General features: G+C 36.2%; 1 protein-coding gene across 1 annotated transcript; it reads left to right on the top strand.

Moving 5' to 3' along the window:
• The first annotated feature begins 1,250 nt into the window (after nt 1–1,250).
• LOC108678201 (putative RNA-binding protein Luc7-like 1) lies at nt 1,251–12,172 on the top strand. Its single transcript, XM_047885363.1, has 7 exons — nt 1,251–1,485; nt 6,268–6,362; nt 6,815–6,913; nt 7,270–7,464; nt 8,058–8,294; nt 8,894–9,138; nt 10,359–12,172. Exons 1-7 carry the CDS (start codon nt 1,425–1,427, stop codon nt 10,525–10,527), a joined length of 1,101 nt encoding a protein of 366 aa, XP_047741319.1. The 5' UTR covers nt 1,251–1,424; the 3' UTR covers nt 10,528–12,172.
• Nucleotides 12,173–16,482: the final 4,310 nt, after the last annotated feature.

Here is a 16,482-nt window from a genome sequence, read left to right as displayed (position 1 = left end):
CTCCAAAGTCTATCTCCACTCTAAAGGAGCCTGTCACGGAAAAGGATTAAGCTGATAGGATAAGCGGCAAATTTTATCCGACAGTAATTTTCGATTATTATTTTGGATAGTAATATCTTCATTCATTGGAAAATATAAAGCGCGGACCTGCACAGACATACGCAAAACACGAAAGTACAATTTTTTCAGAGGATTTTTTTTTTCTAAATTAAATAAAACGTAAAATGCATTGAAACAGAAAAAGAGGAACTTTTAAATTTAAGTCCTCATTAAATTTACGTGTTGTATCTTATATATCATTAGATTCGTAATTAAATATCTAGCGATTCTAGGAGCATTTTCCTCAATTTTTACCAGACTTTTTCCATTTCCTTCCTCTTTCCCATATTTTTACAACACTTCTCTTTAACTATACTTCTTGTTGTTTGTTTGATTGTCTGCTACAAATCTTATAATCGATATTTAACACGCTTCTACATCTCCAATTGTACTGAAATTTTGCACACTTGTTTATAGTTGGAGACAATGCATGAATCAATTGACAGAATATATAATTTTGAAAGCGAAAAATAAGTTTAATAATAAAAAATCCTGAAAAAAATAATTTTGTCTGTTACGAATCTTATAATCGATATTTAACACACTTCTACCTGTCCAATCGATCTGAAATTTGCCACACACGAATAAAGTTGGAGACAATGCATGAATCAATTGACAGAATAAATAATTTTGAAGATTTAATTAATTTTCATGTTTAAAAAAATTTATAATTTTGTTTAATATATGAAAATAGAATTAGAACCTCATAGTACATGTGCAACATCAGAGACACTGGATTTTTTTTAGAAGTGTTGTCTTTTAAAAAGTAATTTTTACACTCATATTATTCACTGTATTTTTAAAATAATAGATAAATCGGAGAAAATGGCTTCTGGAGTCGCTAAACATTCTCTTTACAAGTCGAATGATGTGTGCTAATAATTATCTATGAATAATATTCTACCTAAATAAATCTTTGTACAAACTGTCAGTCGATGCGGTGGAGTTTTGAAGAAACGGCCGCAGAGTTGTCGGTAATACAATCAATCTCGTGCCCGCATAGACCTATTTGCGGATGAGTCGTATTAGATGAAGTGTAATTTTTTTCAAATAAAAACCTTGACTTTATTGCATGGATTTTAACTGCTAAATTTGTTTACTATTATGTGAAATGTTAGCAGAGTATCATTCGGAATCAGAGGTTGGCACGCCTGAAACCCCACAAATGTTGAGACAAGAGTTTAGATTGGCACGAGCCCACTAATGTGCTTCATGCTCAGTGAAAGAAAATCAGCAACGAAGGGTGGGCGGTGATTGCTGTATATTGCTTTAATTCACACACTTTTTTTTTCTGGAACAAGAATTTGCTTCTGTTAAGCGCCAAGATGTCGGCGCATGACCAAATGAAGATGCTTCTTGATCAGCTAATGGGCACAACACGAAATGGTGAGTTTCTCTGTAGGTCTGTGCATTTGATTTTAGAAGGTACCTACGAAAATGGCGGATAGCTATTAGCTAGCCTATTGTTATGGAGTTGAATGGCGCGTTGCTGATGGAAAGCGGGGATTGCTGAACTTGACGGGATGTTTAATAATTTCATACATGATATGAATCGGCACACAGAAATATTTTATTGGAACTTTGGAAGAGCTGAACCGGACATTCCCTTTCTCTGTAAAATCATAATGATAATGTATTTCAGCACTCTGACTCAGCTGTCGTTATTGGAATGAGTAACCCAATACAAACAGACTATCATATCTAAATGAACTATAATATCAAGATTTACACTTTTTGTATTAACTTTGAGTCTGTTATAGAATTCCTAGTTTCAGTTGTGTGGGCAAGAGAGTGAAGAGACTTTTCAGTTGACCTTCTTTATTAAGTTATATTTATACCTAACCCTAACTCCTAACTTATGTAGACCAGTAAGTTGTAAGTAGGTATCACTAATAACGTTAACCCTCTGCTGAGTCTGCTCTACGGCAATTGGGCAAATGAGCTTGAAAGTTGAAATATTAAAAAATTGCCCATATGAAAGGCAACAGGTTAAGGTTGAAAAATTATAAATAACCTGATTGTGAAAAATCTCTTTATTCCCATGTTTGTTTTACTAATTCATAACAGTTAATCAGTTATGTCATGAAATGAACTGGCTGGTAAACCTATAAGACTTTATAATGCATAATAGTGAATGAAATAAGAATTTAAAATAACTGAAATTTTAGAAAAATTGAATACTAATAATAATTTTCATTTCTATTGATTTAAATTAGTCTAGAAAGTAGGCCTAAACCAAATTTATAACCAATTAGCAGAAAAATGTATTCATTTTATTCTTTGTTCTAGTCAATTTGTATTTGGCTATGCTAATCATCAGCTAATGCAAAGCCAAGCACAAAGTTGATTATTTTTTTCATTGTTTCTATCTTAACCCTCCTGTTGTCATCATTTCTAGTAGACACACACATTATGCCCTCTGCCTCTGAGCTGAGGGTAAATTCAGGTCATTTTGACCTAAAGACTACAGGAGGGTGATGAGTAAAATCACTGATTTGACACAAAGCCACAATGGCTGAATTATTGTCTTGTTGTACCAATACAGAACCTAGTATCAAATGCTTGTTGAGCACCAATAATGGAGTGGCCATTAGAGAAGTATACCTCAACAGCAAATGCATGCTGCTCACTTGTCCAATGAATAGTGGCAATGGACATGGTGGGACACAAAACTTCATGACCTTGCCTTTTGTGTGAAACAGTCCCTGTCCTTTCTTACAAAATTTGGAGTGAAATAAAAAACAGGAATTTTCTTTAAATCACCCTGTATGTATATTCATAAGTGGTTGGACCAGGAAGGCTTCTTTGGATAGTTTTGACAAAATATTTTGGGATTTGAATTGAACAAATTGAAATAAATTATGTAATTGACTATTTTTATCCTGCCTTGAATGTGCTTACATGTAGGTTGAGGTTGCATTTTATCATGTATGGTCATTGAAAATCTTTTTCAATAAAGACCCACTATTTCCCCTGTATTGTTTTTGAAGCTACGTTATCATAACTCAATATCAATCGTGACTTGAGTTATCAATTTCAGATCATCCGATCATCATTCTGTACCATCACCCTTTACCATGGCTAAAACCAAAAACTAAAGTACCGGTACAAGTTTTTCAATGAGAGTTTTGACTTGGTCAATAAAATTTATGCTCCTTACACATTCTTTTAGAATGCAGAGTAGCTCTTCAATTAATTGAGGTATATAACCTTATAAAATGGATTCAAATTCAAGTTAATTAGCTAAACTGTATATTCAAATATATATATTTGATATTATATTCAAATATATATATTTGAATTGAATTATTTTTGCATAATGACCATCTAATGGTAGTTTCCTCAACTTCAAATTACTCATACAATGTGCAAAACCTTAGAAACTATAAAAGAGTAAATATAATAGTTGTTTGTACTTCTGAAAATTTGGTAATATATATTGATTTCAGAAATTAAAATTTCTAAGCTTGCCAGCAAAAGATTGACCTCTTACCCTGGTTATGGATATGGGACCTTGATAGGAATTTGGCTCCCAGCCTCACATTTGGTTATTCTTGAATGAATTCAGTCTTGGTGTGAAATTTGGCTATCATAAGGTTAAATCTGGCACTGATTACAAACTACATGATTGCTGTTGTTTTTTAAGATTGATATAATCAAAATCTTCTGCCTCTCTTAGATCAAAATTGATTAAAACATTCCTTTTGCTATTTCAGTATTATTCCTTGACATGAAATTTTCTTAAAGTTAGATTTTTTAGTCAGTATCATCAAATGTATCTCAATAACTTCACTGTTGAGAACATCTTTGTAACCTCGGAGAAAGTTTTAAGGCATTATTTCTACTTGTAACTTCCAGTTTGATTACCTTGTTTGTTGATTCTCATGATCAGTGAATATTTCAAGAATATCAATTTGCAGGATGTGAATCTTGCACTACTGGAATGTTGAAGTCTGGAACTTGCTATTGTATATATATACACACGAGTCAGAGATAATTTGAAGTGAATCTAGACATGAGCTATCTTATTGACCAATTGCAAATGAATGTTCAATCCGGACAAATTGGCAAATCCATTAAAATTTCTACTCAATTAGTTTTGTAAATATATTTTTCCATCTTGTAAGGCATTATATATGTTGAATAACATGCACTTAATACTAGAAAACTTATGATTACATTTCATTGCCACTTAAAATTTGTATTTTAGTTGTATCACAGGTATGCCATGAGATTTTAAGTTTATTATGACTATGAAATTGACATGGCTGAGTTACCAAACTCTTTGATTTTTTTTCATGATGGTTACAAGTATTATGATGATTTGTAGATATTCTGTTAAAATCAGTACAATTAGGAATTTTTATTTCTTTGCTGAATTTTTCCCTTCTGATGATTGTTTTTATACTTGAATGTTCTAATTTATGGTTAGTTCTTGAGCCCTAATCTGAAAATATATATTCCATCACCATAAAAAAGCAGGGCATTATGGAGCCAGATCTCATGTCATTTCTTTAGTGTAGCCTAAAACTAAAGTATAAAGCATCTGCTGGGATTAAGAACACAGTTTATACATACTGCTTTCAAATTTGTGCCTGCATTATTTGAGGCTGAGATGTCTTGAGACTTGATTCAAACTTGTCTCATTTGTTTGTGAAGATGCTGGTGTCCATGAATTACCATTGATGAGTGTAACTCAATTTCTTCTAGGGTGGAGCAATCAGCGACTCAAAGGTTTAAGTTGAGGGGGATTTCGCTGCAACACGTGTGTATAAACCTGTTTCTCTTGGCTTCTACTCATTAATTGTTCCATTGATGTTTGTGACATAATTACTTTTCAAATTTACATCACTGCTGAATGAATATATATACCTGCCCTTTCTCTCTGATTGCATCAGTTATACATAGGTCTTTGCTAGATTTAGTGATGAGTTTGGTAAGGACTTTAAATTCTGACCTGCGTGCTCGCTCGTCAGCTGCCTCTTGACCTGCGTTCCGCTCGTGTCTCTCCACTGCTACAGCTGCGTGGTTGTGAGTTATCTCTAGTGTTTAGACTTGGCTGCTTCATTTCTGTTTATCAAAGAACTGAATCAGTCAAGTTTGTGGGGTCTTGTGATTGTTCAATTTTATTTCAACAGGAAATAGATTGCTGGCTGGGACCATCTCTTTTTAGCAATATTTGTTCCCAATTTATTTTACTCTCTGATGCTATCAATTGTATGATGCATAACCATTTACATAGGACTCAATTTACTTCTTTTTGAATCCTGAAAAAATTGGCACATTTTCCATGTCTAGGTACAGTTATGAAATCATGTAAGCATTCGGGTTTGAATCCGTAGTTAATTAAAGGTTGAGCTGCACATTTTTAGAGCATACCATTTGAATATTGAAGATAATTGGTAAGGGAAAAAAAGGGAAAGCCTGCTGAACTGATTCATGAAGAAAAATCTTATGGACTGCTTAATTTGATGTAATTTGTCCAATCAACTGTAAAGAATAACATTGCTGTTTTCAATTTATATTTTCTTATATTTTCCACTGTGTGAGCATGCCAGTTATTCAGATAAGATCAGCTCATTTTAAATCCAGTTAATATTCAAATACCATTGGCAATGCTGTAATTCAGAGCAATAAGTAATCTCACAAGTTCTGGTATCTATCATTAACAAATAATTTTGACTATTCAGAAATTCAGGGACTTGGTTCATTCATGAATTTTGAAGCTGCTGCTTTATTTGACCCAAGCTTTTCTGTTGAACCCTTGGGCAATGAATTCCTGAGTGTCAAGTGTTTGTCTTGCCTGGTACAACTTCATTCTATCATGTTTACTATGAGCACATGACTCACTCACTTAAACTTGCCAATTTTTTTTTGTTCTAGTTATTAACTTTTATATTTCCCTATTAACTGATCTGGGTAAATACAGGATTTCTCTCATATGGATGGGAAATGCGCATGAATATTAGAGCTGTATCAGTTCTCTGCTTCATGTATTTGCAAGGATTCCATACTAAATTCTTAGCTTCTAATATTGCAATCATGGCATTTTTCATGAAATTTTTAGTTACTTGTGAGTTTGTGACTCATGTGCTGATGCCTCTAGTAAATTTGTTGAAAATAAATTACCAGGCCATTTTTATTTGTGTGTTCATATCCTGTTCATAGGAGAGACGCATGAGCACCAGATCAAGTTCACAGATCCCAGGGTTTGCAAGAGCTTCTTGCTGGCATGCTGCCCTCATGAGATCCTGTCATCCACGGTGAGGTTCACTGCTAATGCCAGATCACTTTACAAATTTTAGTTAACTTGATGATGTTGGGCAGGGAAAATTCCCCAAAATTTGTGTGCTATTATTGCAAGATTAGCCAGCATCTCATATTGGGGGCTGAGACTTGCTCATTAATAATGAAATGATTTTTCAGCTCTGAAATATTCAGGCTTTACCTGTTGGCAGCTGTGAATATTTTTTGTTAAATGCGCCATGATTTTTTGACAGAAATTGATTGGGTCATTTGGTGATGATAATTCAGAATGAAGTCTTAAATGATAAAAGTGAACTCAAATAGAAATTTGAATAGCATAGAATTTTGTATCAATCTGCAAACAAGTGAACTAAGTTAGGCATCATTGTAGAGTTATTTTTGTGTGTGCTTATTTTAATTATTGAAAAACTGTTAGGCACTTTACCCTCATGTATTGCTTTTCATTTAGCGTATGGACTTGGGAGACTGCCCAAATGTTCATGATGTGGCACTTAGAGCTGATTATGAAGCTGCTGTCAAGACCAAAGACTACTACTATGATATTGATGTAAGTAATAAGTTGATAGTTTATGGGAATGTCAAAGCAGGGACAACCCCTAAGATATTAATGTGAATCCTATATCTTACAAAATGCATACAGAGAAGACATTTAACTTATTTGATCAGGTCTCAATAATTGTGAGTAATATCAATATGTTATAATTTGTTCTCAGGTGGTTCATTCAGGCTATGTAGCCACTAAGCTTTTATGGTTCTAATGTGAATGAAACTGGAAGTTGAGAAATTGGATTAAAACATAATAATTTATTATGAGTGTGAAAAATGTTCACATTTAGTATTATTGCTAACATGTCAAAATGATGAGTGGTTGAACATCGTCATCATATTGGCTTTATATTACAGGCAATGGAGCATCTGCAGTCATTCATCAATGACTGTGACCGCCGTACTGAGTCATCCAAGAAGCGCTTGGAGGAGACGCAGGAGGAGCTCAGCGCTGAGGTTGCTGCCAAGGCCAACAAAGTGCATGACTTGGCTGAGCAGATTGGACAAAAACTTGCCAAAGCTGAGCAGTTGGGAGCCGATGGCATGGTGGAGGTCTGTTGCTCCAGTATATACCTATATACCATATCCAGTACATACCTATATATTTACTATGCTGAGTACTCCAAGAGGTGTTCCAAGTTTTTGTTTACTAATTTATTTTCTGATTTAGAGCACATTATCCTCTAATAACAAGCATATTATTCGTCTTCTAATACTAAAAACGACTAAAAGAAAGTCAAGTACTCTATTATGACTAAATTAAATGAAATGAACTCCATTAAATCTCATCGACTTGACAATTTCCATAGTTATTCATGCTTTTGGTGAGCTTGGAAGATTGGTTTTATTACTGGTCAATATAAGGATGGTATTGTCTCTGTGAATGAACTTCCATTTGATGAAATCAAATGTCAATGAAAATATTTCATGATAAACTTTAAATCTGGGGCCTTAACATCATAACTACTTGGTCATAAAAAACATAACTCTCTAAAAATCATAACTCGATTGGCCTATCACCGAGGGCTTTTGAAACTGAACTCACCAGTTACAGATGAGAAATCGGCGGCTTTGTGTACTTGATCACGTTTTGAAAGTATGGCACATTGGCACCTAGTCGGCTATTAATATGCAATTGTGTACAGGAGAGCATGAAGTTGATGGAGGAAGTAGAAGACCTGCGCAAGCGTAAAGCAACAGCAGAGCAGGAGTACCGCAACAGCATGCCTGTCTCCAGCTACCAGCAGCAGAAGCTACGTGTCTGTGAAGTTTGTTCTGCTTACCTCGGCATCCACGACAATGACAGGCGGCTGGCTGACCACTTTGGCGGCAAGCTCCATCTTGGCTTCATCAAAATTCGTGAAAAGCTTGAGGAGTTGAAGGTTTGTTGTACTTTCTTTTAAATCTCATCAATGTGCTGAGCAGCTCCTTTATAGACATAAGAGGCATGATGTACTATGAGTTACACACGATAATTTATTTTTTTGCAGAATGAATAGGAAATTGAATTGAATAATTTTGAATTATTTGTTTTTGATTATATTTTTGTTTTATTGTGTGCAGAGACATAACCTGAGTATTGTGGGCAGAGACTTAACCTCAGTATTGTGTGCAGAGACATAACATCAGTATTGTGTGCAGAGACATAACGTAGGTATTGTGTGCAGAGACATAACCTGAGTATTGTGGGCAGAGACTTAACATCAGTATTGTGTGCAGAGATATAACCTCAGTATTGTGTGCAGAGACATGACCTGAGTATTGTGTGCAGAGACAAAATCTGAGTATTGTGTGCTGAGACATAACCTGAGTATTGTGTGCAGAGAAAGAACCTGAGTTTTGTGTGCAGAGACAAAATCTGAGTATTGTGTGCTGAGACATAACCTGAGTATTGTGTGCAGAGACATAACCTGAGTATTGTGTGCAGAGACATAACCTGAGTATTGTGTGCAGAGACATGACCAGAGTATTGTGTGCAGAGACAAAACCTGACTATTGTGTACAGAGACATCACCTCAGTATTGTGTGCAGAGATCGCGAACGTCAGGACGACCGGCGCTCTGACCGCCATTACGGGAGCCGCGATGATGACCGCAGAGATCGCCGGAGACATCGGCGGTCGCGAACACGTTCACGATCCCGTGACAGGGATCGTCGGCGCCGTCGATCGCGATCTCGAGACCGACGCAGTAATCGATCGAGCAGCAAACCCCACGACAGCAGCAGGTAACCAGAGATCTATGCGCGAGTTCTGTTTTCCTGTTCAAAATAATTATGTATAAATTTGAGTTCCTTCCAAAAAAAATCAATGCACGATTATTTCAGGAGCAAGTTTCGATGATTTTCTTTCTCGAAACTTGAAGAGATTAGTAAAGGTCAAAAGGTATTCATTTATTGTGTATGTGACGGGTGTTGGCTGTTTTTTCTTCTATTTATTTAATTTGAGAATGCCTGTCTTGTTTTCTTGCCAAAAGACTGTCATATCGACTCGTATTCCATTACGTACTCCTAATATAAAAAAAGATGAGGGGGCTAAATATTGACGTAATAAATTTTCGGCAATTATTGGCTGTTTTTCAATCCGATTCCTGATTAAATTCTCATAGAAAGTAAGACTGTTAGGAATGAGATACCAGGTACCTTGGTTGAGTTCAGTTTTTTAAGGCTCTAGCTCCAAGTGTCATAGCCGATGCGACCATCGTGGATCGACCGGCAATCGAGCTTGCTAACCAATGGCACAAACTTCAGGCGTAACATCTGGCAACATCTTGGAGGAACAGGAGTAAATGCATGTCGAAAATCGGCGGAATTCTAGAATTTGCTGATTGTTGCTATTGAATCCTCAATTAAAAAAAATGTATTTGGGAATTAGGTAGGAAAATTCCGGTTAGTGAAACAAGCCACACTGCCGACTTGCAGAACATGACCCGGGGTGCCACACTTACAGACTACTTGGTCCTAGATATGAGGACCACTCCCTCGTGCGTGCACTAAGTGGGATCCAGGAGAGCGCTACCTGGAAACTGCTTTTCGGGTGCCGATGCAATGATGTTAGATCTAACAAAAATAACAGTTCCAGCTTGGCTGGAATGAACAAGGGGTAGAGGAGTTAAGAGAAACCGATAATTTCTTCCAAAGGCACTCCTTGATAAGTTCGATAGCATTGATTGGTATAGATTCCGAACTATTTGATGTCACTGATTACTAACTCTCGTACGGTACCGAGTAACGCGGGTTGAAGTTTGAAATAACGAAAGAAGTTGCATACGATGGCACATATCACTCGTTTATTTGTCAAGCCACAAATGCATAACTTGTGGTGCAGGAACTAGAGAAAACGTGTGGATGGTGATAAATGAATAGTTCTCAAATGGCAAATTTGGCAGATGAACATAAAAGGACTTTTACAATACTTCACACACAACACCTTAAAACTCTCATTGTTTCAGGAGATCGGCAGCCGAGGGGCGCGAGGGCAGCAACGACCGACGGAGCGAGCGCTCAAGCCCCAACGGCGCGGCGCCTGGTGAAGGAAACTCGCAAAGCAAAAGGTATTCGACGAAGCACAGCTCACCGCCCTCCTCTGGCACCACTAACGAGGAGTGGTTCATGTAGCAAGCTTGTTCTCGTCTACGTTAATGTATCTGTGTCATCTGTGAACTTGTTTCCATATAACCATCACAATTAATGTTTTCGTCTTGGCTGTTGACAAGGTTATGAAATTCAGCCATTTTGCTCGGTCATTAAATTATATCAAGGGAAATTGCGTCAAACTTGATGGGTTCTATGCTTGTATATTCGCTAATATCCTTGAATGGATTTAAATTCAGAAGCTGTTTGTTGCGATGTTGGTCAAAAAATAACGTATTTAAAGTTTTGCAATGTGTGGATTTGGCAATGGCTGTCGTTCGCCACTATGATTAGTGTCGACGTTTCAAAGTTGAATTTGTTTGGTTACCCGTTAGGTAATGGTTGTTAATGTTGTAATTTGTGACAAACTTTATTACAATTATCAATTAGCTCGCTTGGGACAAGCAAATGCTAGTAAATATGGATACACATTGTCAGATAAATTATTTCATTCGTGAATAATCAAACACCCGGAAAAATTATTTTCCTCAATTCAAATCTTTTGTGTCGTATAATCAAATGAACACAAACAGGGCAGCTCCAGATTTGCTTTGTTATTAATTGGAGAATAATTTATTTGCTTTACGATGGATTGGGTAAGCCGTTGGCAAACAAACGCTGAGTGACGATTATTTCAAGATCTGATCATCAATGTTGAGCTTGCATTCACCGCGCTGCTTGTAGGTAATCTTTGTAGGGTTTCCCTGAACTGGACTGTTATTACTTGACCTGCGCCATAAATTTGTAATGCAATTGGCAAGCTTGTAAGTCGTCTCTACGATTGATTCCAGGTTTGTGTATTGGGCAGTAAATGGGCACCAATTGATCTGAAATAACTAAGTGTTCTTGATGTGAGTAATGCATCCTAGATAATTGTTGTTATTATTTAAACATGTTTTGGTTCCTTGGAACATTCTAGTTCTCGACCATTTAACCCTCGTAGCAACAGGGACATGTTGCAGGGCTTCAACTTGCCATTTCCATTGATGAATTAAATTTAATTCCCTTGCATTTCCATTAATGCAGTTGATTGCAGTTATCAGTAATTGTCTCCATGACTATTAAATACTTCTGAGCGTATGTGCTACTTTAAAGTGCTGCTTATGAAGTCGCTTTTAGTACACTATTGTCTACTCATAAGAATGCATCAACTACATGCAGCTTAAAAGGAGTGTTAAAGAAGGATTACAGCTCTTTATCATGAATCCTTAGGTTGCCAATAAGGTTTATTAATTCAAGTGTGACATGGGCGGAAATTTCCCGCAAGTTTTGTGAGGTAAACTTGTTTTGGGCGTCGAAATTTCGAATTGAAACTCATTTAGACTTGACATTTTTTCGTGTTCATACTGAAAAGCTAATTTATAGATTTTTCATGCCATATAATATTATTTTATTCATTTTTTACTATCATTCTAGCATGTTTTAGCTTTGTACCATTCCAAATGAGATTTTAATTTCATTTAGTAATTATATAGCATCTTTCTTCATTTTATTTCTTATTGACCAGTATTCCATCGATCACGTCGTTGTTCTACCCATTTCAAAAACCGATTTCCAATTCATGAATGCAATTCCATCCAATACGCGATGTTTGAAGTGTGCTTCAGTCCGAAAGAAACGTTGATGAACATTAAGCTCTTTAATTTACCCAATTATCAACCGCTTCTTTAGCGTTGCCCACGTGCCCTGAACGTTCAGAAATGTTGCTGCTCTTTAGAACTGTCCTGAAATAATAACCTTGCATTCTTGAGATGTTTTCAAAAAATGTTTATCGTTCCATTTGGAGAAAAAAAACGATAGGATGACATTTTGAATGTACTATCAAATTCTGAATGAATTGGACGTTTGTTTAAAAAATTTCTGACTTAATAAGTTGCCAATTTTAACACTTTATCTTGCATGAATGTAAATATGGGGTGATAATTAAAATTAGTAAGAATAAGACATTGTTACCAGTTATGTGCTCATTTAATGATGGCAATTCGCGAGGCGCAGGTTTTTTTTAGAAAACTGATTAGGCCTATTTTTCTAAAATTAGAAGAGGAAGCACTAAACTTATAATATTCATTTGGTTTGATTTAGGAAATGCCAAATTGATGTCAGCCTTACAATTTCGTTGACGAGTCTCGTGCGTCGTGAGGAATAATTACAATGGTGATATTAATCGAGGTACTACGTTATTATAAAAATAAAGAAATTTATCTATGGCAAAACGTACAAGTTGCTGTGAGTCAATCTATTGGTTCCAAGACTAGGTCGAAGGCCTAAGCCGCAAATCTTCGGTAATTGTTGCTCTTAAATGAGCGCTAATGCTTATTCATGCGTATGTGCACTGAAAACCTCTGAGTAGCACAGGCGACAGTCCGATTTTAAACTTGAAGCGTGTACCTTATAACTCATATGATAATTAATGTGGATGCGGAGACTTCGAGATGACTTTTAAGCTTTAGTGACACGGAAGATGTCATAAACGTGCACTTGATGGAACCATTGTAATGAATGCATCTCCATTAAAACGATTTTTTCCCAGTGCTAAATGTACGGTATTGCTAGTATCTCTCATTCAGCCACGGACGGCCAAGTTTCTTAAGCCTCATTTCCGAACTGCATCATGAGGAATATGTCATTCGGACTTGAAGTTTATTCCCATCCCTACACCCGGCCCTACGGTGTGCCTTGACAGCATAGAAACTTACCTAAACTTTGGGAAGCAAATCAAAGTTTTGAGACTCGTAAAGCACTTTTTTGAGAATAAGAATTTTTTATACTCCGCGATTTTCATTCCACGGTAACAGAACTTTTTGTAGATATTTTTAGAAAGCTCGAACTTTTCACTCGCACGAGTAGTTTTTTTCATTTTACCGTTTTACAGTTTGTCGCTTTATAATCATTGCTGCTGTCCGTTGTTAGATAATTTTATAAGTTTTATAGCATATATTTATAACTTTTTAGCTCGTAGCCCGTAACGTTATTTTTTTCAGGCGGGCCGATGGAACTCAACTCTGAAGTCGGGCGTCCAGTAGCCGAGTTCAATCCACCGCGTTGAACAAGCGTTTCAACTTTCCCGATTGGATTTAAGTACTTAACTGTTAAACTAATGACCTACTTCATGTTTTTGAACTAAATTAAGTGCTACTAAATGAGACATTTTAATGATTTATTTAAACAAAATTGAAGTTATTTTTTTCTAATTTATATGTATAAGAACGTTGTCTCTTTGTGCTTCACAAACATTCCTCAATCGCATACAAACGCTTCACGCAAAAAGGAGGTTTCTAAATAATTTTGGCAATCAATGTCATATCCTAGTCAATAGTGATGCCGTAATTTTGAATATAAAATTCTCTCTCTTCGTTTATTGTTATCCAGATATGTTGCATAAGTGGGTAATCTAATACACACTCTTATATTGAATTAGTCGTGGAGGATTTGATCCTGGTACTCTGAACTTTAACCACTGGGCCACCCTGCCCATACACTTCTTCCATACCGTGAACAGTCAGCGCTCTAGTTGGCGTTTCCGACAGTTAAATATATATACTGAAAATGAGTACAAAGTTCGTTAGCTACAAATTTCGTTTTATTTTCAAAACCTTGATGGAATGAAAAGGGTAATTTTATTTTCACTTATGTCCGCTTTTAGGCATTTAATTAGAAAATCATGCAAAGTTTCCGAACATTTGGGAGTTTCCTCGAGTGTGATGAGAATTTGATGAAAGCTGTAGAAAGTAGCAAAGGACCTTCGCTCCGAAAGATGCCGCGTCCCACCTCGGTCAGAAGCTCAAGCATCAGCCTCCTTTACACCATGAGAGGCATAGGTGCTCTGGGAGTCTGGGCAATGAAAATATACTAGTACTGGTTAAGAAAGACCTGAATTTTAATGAACACATAGTAAAAGCTGCTGCAAAAGCGAGCTTAGATCGCATCTTTCGGCACACATTCGACTTACTCTGGATACGTTTTAGTTGTTAGTCTTGTACTGGAGCACGGGCACGTGATATGGCGGCGACGGCACAAAACCTGAGCAGATCTTGAAGATTTTTCCTAAGTCCTAAGGACAAAAGCTACTTAGAGCGTCTAACAACAACATAGAACGTCTTGGATGAAATGGTAGTCCTGGAAATCCTGGAGTGAAACCTGATGAAAAATGCTTGAATAGCTTGTGCAAACAACGTAATTTTTTAAGTTGTGGTGAGCTCAATAGGATGGTGTGGTTAAGATTTCCATTTTAGTTGTGAAAGAGACTAGACCAAAGTCAATTAAATGTGAAAAATCTGGTAGAAATCGGAATGGTTGAGAATCGGCGTTACACCAACAGGGCCTAATCAAAGCTGATACCACTATATATACTCACGAAATTGATATATAAACAACTCAGATGTACCTACTTGACTTCGTTTCATAATACTGACATACGAATAGAAAGAGGTTTCGGAATTATCAAGGTCTCTCTGTCGTTTCCCGAAACCGATAATTATCCATGCAGTTTTAGAAGCATCCCGGATGTTGTTAATAATCAAAAACTTGAAGAATATTATTTAAAGAGAGGCAATTTAAAATTCAAATTTTACATATTTATTGAAAATTTTCATTGACTTAATTTTCAAAATATGATGAGTCATTGAGATAATATAAGATGACGTCCAGAATAACCCAAAACGATAATTGTCGTAAATACGCGCTCGAAAGACAGGAATAGCCCTTTTGCCTATATGGTTCCCGAATACAAATAGGCTATCAAACTTTGACATATATATGAGCGATTGTGCATTTTTAGCTAAACAAAGGACACTTTGGTGCAAGATGGCATATGAATAGTATAAGTTATTTAAAAGGGGCACTTGTTAAGCGACTTTTTGGCTCGTTAGTGATATGGCTTCTGTATGAATTAAAATCAAATAATGTAATGAATACCTGTTGTGAAGGTATCAAGAGAGTGTCTTTAACTTTAAGGAATTTCATGTCGACCACTTGCTCAATGAGCTAGACTACTTTTGACATGCATCATATTTACTTCCCACTTGGAACTAAACGTGAACAACAGGAAGAACCGTTATCCTGCACTGCGTGTGAAGACCATTTACGCTCTGCTGGTGCTGGAACTGGAAAGATCTTAGAAATGATTTCGTTTCCGTGAACTAAAGCCTGAGTTTGAGAATTGTCAAATTACCCTCCAGGATTACAGGACTCCTAAATAACTTGGAGGGATTCATTCTGGCATTCATTGTATATCGTATTATTCGTATAATCGTATCTTGTTATTTAGCCAATAAAATTCTATGTCACTATGAGTCGAATTCTGAAACTTGCAAGTCAAGGTGGCGCCTTAGGTTTAGCCTTTAGGTAACCTAGAAGTCCTAGATTGTTGGTTTATAAAGCTTTATTCTAAAATCTAAAATAATATAAAATTATTTCTAAATTGACCATTAGCTATGTATTTGGAAGCAACAAAGCTCTTGATAATATTTAAGGTGGAGTGGATTATTTGAAGTTGCAAAACACATTTTATTTTTTTTTTCTATTACCTAGCCTAGACTAGAGCACTCACGCATAGTGCCCCTGGTGCCCCACCAGTGATTTTTTAGAATCAGTTCATTTTTAATTTCCTCATTTAGGTACTCAAGATTTTAACAGGTTTCTTATGTAGGTATGATAGGCTAATTCTGGCATCCAAGATACTTTACTGGTCTACCTACTTATAGGACTCAAAAATGAACTTGAGTTGAGGTTGAGGAAGACTGGAAGAGTCTAAAAACTCTGCTTTTGCAGCTTTGACACCTATGTCTAAGACAGGCTGAAATTCTAAAATTCATGGTTCACATAAAAAAAGCATTCTGCCTTAGAAAAAAAATGTTCCAGGCAACTAGAAACAGGTTTGCAGGCCGTCAGAAATTGGCTTTGGTTACGGTAGTTATGATCGTATGAATCTCAAGGCAGGCA

The sequence above is a fragment of the Hyalella azteca genome, unplaced genomic scaffold (genome assembly GCF_000764305.2).
Source record: "Hyalella azteca isolate HAZT.00-mixed unplaced genomic scaffold, Hazt_2.0.2 contig17690, whole genome shotgun sequence".
Classification (NCBI taxonomy): Eukaryota; Metazoa; Arthropoda; class Malacostraca; order Amphipoda; family Hyalellidae; genus Hyalella; species Hyalella azteca.
Note: the sequence above shows the minus strand (reverse complement) of the source record. Positions and strands in the feature narration are given on the sequence as shown.

Coding starts and splice junctions, on each gene's coding strand:
- LOC108678201 (XM_047885363.1), top strand. CDS start 1,425: ATGTCGGCGCATGACCAAATGAAGATGCTTCTTGATCAGCTAATGGGC. Junction 7,465..8,057: donor GAGCCGATGGCATGGTGGAG/GTCTGTTGCTCC, acceptor AATTGTGTACAG/GAGAGCATGAAGTTGATGGA. Junction 9,139..10,358: donor AAACCCCACGACAGCAGCAG/GTAACCAGAGAT, acceptor CTCTCATTGTTT/CAGGAGATCGGCAGCCGAGG.